The 9,633-nt window shown below is 43.1% G+C and overlaps 1 protein-coding gene across 2 annotated transcripts in view; it reads right to left on the bottom strand.

Moving 5' to 3' along the window:
* Positions 1–3,273: 3,273 nt before the first annotated feature.
* LRCH1 (leucine rich repeats and calponin homology domain containing 1) overlaps positions 3,274–9,633 on the bottom strand; it is a 219,951-nt gene continuing 213,591 nt past the window's right edge. For both annotated transcript variants that reach the window (XM_066235025.1, XM_066235027.1), the window contains one exon: positions 3,274–5,746. In XM_066235025.1, the coding sequence (XP_066091122.1) occupies positions 5,636–5,746 (111 nt within the window). In that variant the 3' untranslated portion in view covers positions 3,274–5,635. The remainder of the gene's footprint in view (positions 5,747–9,633) is intronic.

Here is a 9,633-nt window from a genome sequence, read left to right as displayed (position 1 = left end):
TAGTACTATATAGATTGTTTAAAAATTAGTACTACTTAAATATCAGCAGTCAAAATTGATCCCAATAGTGAGCTACACACAAAATAATTCTAGGTTAAACAGTCTAGTCTTCTCTAATAAAATCATTTAATTCATGAATTTTTTACATGTTGTTGGTAATCCCTTTGTAAAAAAAAAAGCTGTGTGATCCTAAGGTCATTGTATTGATGGAGGATTTGGTCAGAGAAGCAAACCTAGTAACAGATAAGAACATTGAGAGACTTTCTGCAAGGAACTGCCTTATGTGATGGAGACACTTGCAATACATGTCTGACAAAGCAAGCCCACAAGGCAGGCCATCAGGAAGGAAGGTCCATGCACAGGATGGAACTCAATGGGTGTGGAATGCAGCTGTTGTCCATAAACAGTGTCCTCTCTAGGAAGCCTCAGTGCTTTCAAGGCCTTCTAGAAGAGGACCACCAAATGGCCCTCCTTAATGAAAGTCGGTTGACTGGGGACTAGATCTGCCAAATCCCTTCAGAGCAGCGCCTCAGTGTTTGAAAACCATAATCAAGCCACCTGGTGCATCAATATAAGAAAATAGTTGTTTTGCCTTTTTGCAGGGTAGACAAAAACATTTAAATATTCAGTAAGTAATTGCTAACACATAGCCAGTGATAACTCTAATAAAGACAAAGGCCTTCAGTTACAACACAGAATGAACTGTTGAAAATATGCAGGAAGCCAATAAATTTGAGCTTGCCTCTATAGATGCTGCCAAAACTGGCTGGGGAAGTGGTGTTTCCCTCACCAGAAAAGTTCTCTTTCCAAGTCCCTTTGTTATAAGGAACCTTCTCAACAACTTTATAGCAAACAATAAATAACTTAAAAATGAGCTCGTACTAAAAACCACCTGACAGAATCAGGTGTAAAAGGATACAAAAGAACTGACAAATGTCCTGGGTTATGATAAACCCTTTTAAAAATGCCTCTAAGAAGCAGCACAGTACAATAAAGCCACCACTAAAAGGGAAAAGTCAAGCCAAAAAGTAGATGGAGACGCTTGCAACACATGTCTGACAGTGAACTTGTATCTGGACTATAGAAAGTGCTGGGGGGGAGGGGTCGAACACAACATAAACCATCAAAAGAATGGGCACACAATTTGGGTATTTCACAAAATGGGACATAAGTATGACTAATAAACACATGAAAATGTGGTTAACTCCATAAGACCAGGGAAATACAAATAAAAACTACAATATAAATGCCACTCGATACCCACCTGAATGTTTTCAAGTTAAGACAGCAGAAAATCCCATGTTAGCAAGGCTGCATAATGACCTTACTGATGGGAGTAACTGGCCTACCCAACAATTCCACTCCAAGGTATACCAAACAGAAACGTGCTGTATAGCAGCCAAAAGCTGGAAAGCGTAAAATTGGCCCTGTGGCTCAATGGATAGAGTGTCAGCCTGGTGTATGGACATCTCGGGTTTGTTTCCTAGTCAGGGCACACAGAAGTGACCATCTGCTTCTCCCCCCACCATTCCTCTCCACCCTTCTCTCCTCCTCCTGCAGCCAGTGATTCCATTGGTTTGAGCATGGCCCCAGGCACTGAGGATAGCTCAATTGTTCAGAGCATGTCAGCCTCAGGCACTAAAAATAGCTTGGTTAATATTAGTATCTGCCTCAGATGGGGCTGGTGTATCTCAGTCAGGATGCATGCGGGAGTCTGCCTATCTCCCTTCCTCTCACCTAAAAAAGAAAAGAAAGAAAGGGTAAAATTGAAGTATGTTCATGGTGTAGACTACTCTACATTAATGAAAATGAACACACAATTAGATGCAGCAACATGGAGAGGCCTACAATCTTGACTGAAAGAATCCAGACACAAAATTATATGCCGTAGAAGTCATTTTGTATTATTTCATATAAGGTTCTAAGCCAGGCAAACTCATCCATGGTGTTAACATCAGGATGGCGTTACCCATAGCAGCAGGTGGGGTAATGCCTTAGAAGAGGTCATTGGAAGGCAGCATGAGAGGGCCTCTCAGGCAGTACTAATGCTCTTTCTCAATCTGGGGGCTTGTTACACTTTGAAAATTCTGTAGGCCAAACACTTAAGATTTTTTTTTTCAAAGTGAGACATGGGAGATAGACTCCCACCTGAGCCCTGACCAGGATTTACCCGGCAACCCCCATCTGGAGCTGATGCTCACAAGCTATCCTCAGTACCTGGAGTCACCGCTCAAAGCAATCAAGCCACTGGCTATGAGAGGGAGAGGGAGAGAGAGAAGGGGAACAGGAAGGGGAAGAGAGGCAGATGGTCACACTCTACCCATTGAGCAACAAGCCAGGGCCACAACTTTTTGAGTAAGAGAATATTATTTTGAGTAAAAATGAGGACCAACACAGAACTCTGCCTTACTTAGGCTGATTGGCTGTAAAAATAAAACATTTTCCTCTAGTTTGTAAACTTCTTTATGTCCTTTAGTGACCCCATTCATTTAGGAGGAAATGCCCGTTTGCTCTTCAAAGATAAAATAGAACTACACCCTAGCAGTATTAGATCTGAGTTCAAGACTGAGCCAATAGCCTAGAATTTCCGACTTCATTCATGCCTTTGGCACTGGGGTGTTAATCTTCTGTCACTGGGGATGCTTATGAGCACTTGACTTTCTGGTGAACTATAGGTAGGTAAAGAAGAGAATTGTAGACCAGGTGTAGATGGACACAAATCTCCAATGTAGAGGACCTGACACGGGTCACTGCAGTTCTTACTCAGGGTGCTGGTCTCAGGTCTGTGTGCGTTGTGTGTGGGTTGAAATGAGAAGACAAAAACAATCCGTCACTGTTTTCTTTTGTTTCCTCAAAACAGCTGTTCTTTCACTGGACATGTGGGGGAAACCACAGTGCAAGTCTATGAAAGCAGCCATTTTACCCACTCAAGTGTCCGATTCCACAGGAGGCAGCTGGGGAGGAAGGGTAGACCCTGGGATTTTACAACATGCACCACACAACCTTCAGGCTTCCTCAGAGATATTTTTGGAGCCCCCCCCCCAAGGGACAGGCGGAGGAACTTGAGCGTACACCTCCATCCCTCCCTCTACCCACCACAGCACTGTGCGCGCGCGCGCGCGCACACACACACACACACACACACACGTTTGCTATAAATCTGGACCAACAATGACCCCCTAAGATTTCTTTTATGATCAGTGTCAACCTTTGCATAATATGGGTAAGTCAATGAGAAAGTAGTTTGTTCAAATTCAAAGTTTTAATGGCCGTTAAATAGTAAAAGGAAGGCTGTTTGCACTACGTACATTCTGTCTACAGATGGCACTGTTAGCTGGCCATGCACCTTTTATTGCACATAAAAATAGTGTACAAGGATCTTAAAGACATCTTCGCTACACAAGGACTGCATTTAGAAGGAAGAAAGCCATTTTATAAAACATAGCCGTTTGTATTATACAGACAACTTTGAGCAAATACTGAACATGAATTATCAAATGAAAAAATTTAACTTTGAAAAGCAAATCTTTCAAAACAAGAGTTACAGAGCTTCGTGTTGCCATAGATACATGTAAAAAGAAAAGATTTCAGGACCCTGCAGCTGAATGCCCGTCACAAGTGCGGCAATCAGAATTCCTGATTCTATAACCAGCCTTTCAATGTTGCTTATATTGAATACGCTCTTTGTTCAAAATGTCTTTCTCTTTACATCATTATGCTATTCGACAACAGGTATTTGTGTAATACAGGAAATATTAAAATATATTTTAAGTTAGGTTAAAGTGCACAGTACGTTTCGTAGGGAATAACTTGAAAGCTGCCAACTGAACCCACCATTTGCAGGATCGCCTCCACCTTGCCCTGAGCGGAGGGCAGCCAGGGCCCTGGCTGACGTCTGACTGCTCAGCACACACCAGCTTCCTGGTGCCTCCTCTTTCCTGCTCACCTTCTGATTTGTCTTACTAATGTTGCTACTGCTGCTTTAAAAGCTTACAATGGCTTTTCAGTGGTGAAGAGGCAGTGAGCATTCCCGAGCCTGGGAAGGGTGACCGACGGGGCTGCCCACGCCACGGGGTAAGGCACACATGTGACTGCCTACAGACAGGCGGCAGTGCCTGCCAAGCCTGGTGTGTCTCTCAGACCAACCCGGAACTCTCCTTTGCTGGCTATCTCCTGGTTGTGTGCTGTTTGAACTTGCTCCCTCCTAGGCCACTCGGCTTCACAAATGCCACTTACTTAGCCCTCTCCTAAGCCGCCCCAGCGCTGTACGCAGCTGCCTCGCAGTTCCCTGACCCACTTCTGCTGATTCACACAGACACCGTGAATCTTGTGGTGTTCTATGGGCTACTTTGAAAGTCACCAACTAATTACAATAAAATGAGCATGTCCACATCTCAGAATCCTTTTCTCTTTTACAACCGGCAGCTACAGGAAGTGCTGGTATCCCATCCAGGTCCTCCTCTGTGTCTTTCATAACTATGGATCACTCTCAGTCGAAGCTGCCCTCAGAAAACTTTTTGGTTATACAATAAACTTAGCCTCATCTTCACTTTCTTATACCATTTCCTTATTATCTACCTTTGGTGCTAGACTTCCTTAATTACCCAATTGCAGTGCAAAATTATACTTCAAGGACATATTATGCTAACACTTACTACTTCTTTGTGTTAAAGTGTGAATGCTTTGTGTTTAGCAAAATAAGTATGAATCCAAAAAATAATTGTTCACATTTTATCTTCAAGTTTAATATATCTTTTTTTCTTTCCATCACAGCTATTTACAAGTAACATTGGGGTGCTCTCTTGATTTCAGTTTATGATGTCAGGGGACAATGGGGACACTGGAATGTAGGAAACTGGATGGGATGCAGAAACAGAAATACAACTAATGTTCTATAAACCAAAGTGTCAATAATGCCTCCCCAGAAAACAGTTCTTGTCACAGAAGCACCTGTTTTTTTTTTCTGAGTCATATATACCAGAAAACATGATTATTGAAACCTGGAACTACTGCACACCAAAGAGGATAGAAAATAACCCAATATTTATAATATTAAAATAAAGTGTTTAACCACAAAAAAGCAGTAATAAAATAGTTCCCTAATTTACAATTTGCATCCAAAGGATGAATAACAACTCACTAATAAATAATATTTATATAAATATTTTGTATGTCAAAAATAGTTTGTTTTTTTAAAGGCAATGGTCTCAAGAAACTTCTTGAAAATTTTGGTGGTGAAAAAACAATTGAGTTCCCCTCTCCCCACTAAATATACAATGAGTTTGGCTTTGGTAAAACAGATGCATCTTACTGCAAAACAGTTGTGCTTGGTGTTTTGATAATGGCAGTGGGTGAGCGTGGAAGGGATGCAGGAGGTGGTTAAAGGCATGGATGTGCTGTTCAGTTCTTCATACCAGCTCCCTCACTGGCTTCACGATAAATACCTGGCAAGTCTTAATGTCAGAGGTCAGTTCGGAAAGGTAGAATATCTTCTCTTAGGTCCTCCCTGAAATGCAACTAGTCATGGAACACAGGCAATGAGTGGGAGGGTGGAGGGAACTGGTGCTGAGAGCAGACGGTTCAGGATCTCTGGTGGGAGAAGGGTTTGAGCCGACCCGGAGGATGGGAGTTGGTCTCATGTGAACAGAACCTTCGTTACAGTCACATCTAGCAATGCTTGGACAGTAATACCCACTTTGACCAGGCCTTTCTCTTCGAGGATGTGATGGGGTAGACACAGTTTTTCCTAAAAGAAAGAACAAACATCAGTTTTTAAATGACCAGCACCTAATCACAAAGTCTTGCAGCAGCACTGATGGCGGCTGAACTCTGCCGCAGGTCTGTCTGCTCACATCAGAACGCGTGCCCTCCCTCGCTTTCGGCTCATTACAAAGACCTTTACTGTGTTTGCAGAGAAAATAATGGTTTTACACAAATAAGGATTCTTTCTAAAGGTGCCCAATCATTCTGAAATTGGCAATAGATCTAAACATTTAAAAAACCTTTCTGCTAAAAAACTGAGTTACACACAGACAGCTGGAAACCACACATCAAGATCCTATTAGCTTATATTTTTACAAAGCAAAGTTGCAAAGAGCCTTTCACACATTTTAAAGGAACTCAAATACTCATTTATACAGACCATGCAACTGTTCTACTGACCATGAACTCTGGTTTAATTCATTTTATTTCCTGTGATCTCTGGGAAGGAGGCATGCTGGTGGATTGGTATCCTTTCTTCGTGGTTTATGAACAGCCTTGTAAATAAGGGCTTTTCGGTAGCTTCTCTTTAAGTCTCTTCCATGCAGCTCAAAGACACAAGTGTCCTGCTATTTTCTTTTGCTGTATTTTCGCTCTTAAGAAATGTCTAGCACACACAACTCAAGGAAAACAATGAACACAAGTCGCTCCTTGTAATGTAGAACCTTGCATGAAGAACAGCTTCTAAAATAACATGACAAAAGTAATTTTACACCTTTGTCATTTGTCTCTGGGAATGACGGACTTGCCTTCCAGAGTGTCTCCTTGGATCAGAAAAGACTTCACAGCAAACACTGCCTCTTGTCTACCTGATGATGGCGTGTTCTCCATAGCCCACTGACCGCTATTTTTTTTTAAGAGAGAGAGAAAGACAGACAGACAGACAGGAAGAGAGATGAGAAGCATCAACTGACAGTTGCAGAACCTTAGTTGTTCATTGTTTGCTTTCTCCTCTGTGCCTTGACTGGGGTGGGGGCGGGGACGCTGCAGCCGAGCCCGTGACCCTTGGCTTAAGCCAGTGAGTTTCAGCTTTAAGCCAGTGATCTTTTCGTCTCAAGCCAGTGACTGTGGGGTCCTGTCTATGATCCCACACTCAAGCCGGTGACAGTATGCTCAGGCTAGTGAGCCTGCACTCAGACTAGATGAGTCTGTGCTCAAGCCAGTGACTGAGGGGTTTCAAACCTGGGTCCTAAGCATCCCAGGATGACACTCTATCCACTGTGCCACATTTTAAAGAAAAGTTTAAATGGGATCTACATCACCCCAGGTGGTAAAAACAGTGTTTAACTAGAACAAGTCAGCGTCTCTGGACAGACTGTTTCCTTTTCAGGTGACTCTTATTGGCGGAACCAGATCTGCCTGTTGCCTCAACAACAGGACTCTCCATAAATCAGTATAGATACAGGCCATCTGGTCTTTAAAACACCATCAAAGGACATGTCATGATATGTCCAATAACTTGTTTTATTGCCTCAAATGTCAGTTTCCCTGCAGTGCTTCAACCATCTCACTATTCCCACCTCTAGCTCCTTCCTTAACGTGGGGTAAATGCATGGTATCTCAGACTCTAACTTGAGGTCTTAAGTAGCCCCATGTCAACCTAAGATAGTTGATTATTTAAAACACAATTTAACCATTACTTCATGTGGCCATTGTGCATCGACATAGAATTATCTTGTAGTCGATGGCATAGTAGGTGGGCATGCAAGTTTACACTCCTTGCCAACTCAGTAGCCAAATGTCAATCTGACAAAAGACAAGAAGTCCTGTGTGTGTTGTGAGTGTGAATCCTTTCTTGATGCCATAGGCTTGGGAAGTCACCTGACTCTGGCACTGCCTTGCCAAGGTTGGTTCCACCAGGGCAGAAATGTGTATTTCTCCTTCTTATGACCTTCAAAGCAGCCAAGTCAACATCTGGTTTGGCAGGAAATTATAAATAGCTGCTAATTATGGTTAAGTTCCTGGTATAAGGCATTACTTGGGGAAAAAATAAAATCTTCACTTTTTACCTTACGCTAAAATCAATGTGAAATGAATTAAAGAGTTCATTTAAAAAAAAAATCTCTCCTAATAAAATGTAGATGAATATTTAGTATTTTCTAAAAATATGGGGAAGCATTTTCTAAGCTAAAATAGCAATATAAAAAAATCACAAAGGAGGGCCCTGGCTGGTTTGCTCAGTGGTAGAGTGTTGGCCCAGCGTGTGGATGCCCCAAGTTCAATTCCCAGTCAGGGCACACAGGAGAAGCTCCCATGTACTTCTCCATCCCTCCCCCTCTTGCTTCTCTCCCTCTCTCTCTTCCCCTCCTGCAGCCATGGCTCAATTGGAGTGAGTTGGCCCCAGGCGCTGAAGATAGCTCTATGGCCTCTGTCTCAGGTGCTAATAAGAGCTCAGTTGCTGAGCAATGGAGCAAGGCCCCAGATGAGCAGAGTGTCACCCCCTAGTGGGCTTGCCAGGTGGATCCCGGTCAGGGCGCACAGGAGAGTCTGTCTCTCTGCCTCCCCTCATTTCACTGAATGAAAAAAAAAAAATCACAAGGGAAAAGATAAAAAAATGTATTGTTTAAAAATTTAAAGCTTCCATGTGTCAAAAAAAAAATCCCTAAAGTAAAAGGTAAACTGTAAAAATAAGTATTTGCATCCAATTACAAAGATTTTATATGACACATAAGCTCAATAAATCAGTAAGAAAAACATTAAGAGACTGACAGAACACTGGGCAAGAAACAAAGATAGAAATTTTAAAATGAGAGTTATGCCCAAGGTGTCATGAACAAGACATTGTTTCTTTCTTTCTTTCTTTCTTTTTTTTTTTTTTTTTTTTTACAGAGACAGAGAGAGAGAGTCAGAGAGAGGGATAGATAGGGACAGACAGACAGGAATGGAGAGAGATGAGAAGCATCAATCATTAGTTTTTTGTTGCAGCACCTTAGTTTAGTTGTTCATTGATTGCTCTCTCATATGTGCCTTGACCGTGGGGCTACAGCAGACCGAATAACCCCTTGCTCGAGTCAGCGACCTTGGGTCCAAGCTGGTGAGCTTTGCTCAAACCAGATGAGCCCACGCTCAAGCTAGTGACCTCGGGGTCTCAAACCTGGGACCTCCGCATCCCAGTCCGACGCTCTATCCACTGCGCCATCGCCTGGTCAGGCGACATTCTATTTCTTGACCTCAGTGCTTATTTATGTTTAGTTCTGAATTCCTGAATGTTCCTGAATTCCGGTACTAATATTTCCACAGGGCCTAATCCCTGTGTACCACATGGCTTTTATAAGACTAGGTATCCTATTCTGTGTCCTGCTTGAGATGGGACAGGTCTCCACTAATGACTGCCCCAGCCCATTGATGAGCAGTGGCTTCAGTGGACTGCAGAGGTCCCAAGCTGGTCATCACGGTTGGGAAGGACTGAGGGCTCCAGGGAGACAGAGAGGGGACAGGACTGAGGCCTCATCCTCCTGCTAACTGGGTTTTCGAGATATAACTGACCGAGTTAGCTTAAGGTCCTTGTCTCTCTCACGTTTTTATTTCTCTAACAAGCATTTCTCACCTTCCTGGTCTCCTCACTCTTAAACCAGATGCAGAACCTAAGAGTTTCCCCTCAGCCCTTGTGCTGGGAATGAGGAGCAAACAGAAGACATGAAAGGCAGCCCTTGCATCCTTAGTGCCTTCCTCCTTCCAGTCAGAACCCCTGAAGAAACGCAGAGGGCCCCCAGACTATGCTAATGGGGATGGAGGTGCCTAAGAAGACTGACTAGGATAAGATAATAGTAACCTTCTAACAACACGGCAGTTCCGGTTCTTCTATCACAGGCCTGCGGTGAAGACTCTGATGAGAACTTCAAGTTGCAGCACTGCTTGGCTGGATGGGCAAGG

The sequence above is a fragment of the Saccopteryx bilineata genome, chromosome 6, assembly GCF_036850765.1.
Source record: "Saccopteryx bilineata isolate mSacBil1 chromosome 6, mSacBil1_pri_phased_curated, whole genome shotgun sequence".
In the NCBI taxonomy this organism is placed as follows: domain Eukaryota; kingdom Metazoa; phylum Chordata; class Mammalia; order Chiroptera; family Emballonuridae; genus Saccopteryx; species Saccopteryx bilineata.
This window is presented reverse-complemented; position numbering and strand designations above follow the sequence as displayed.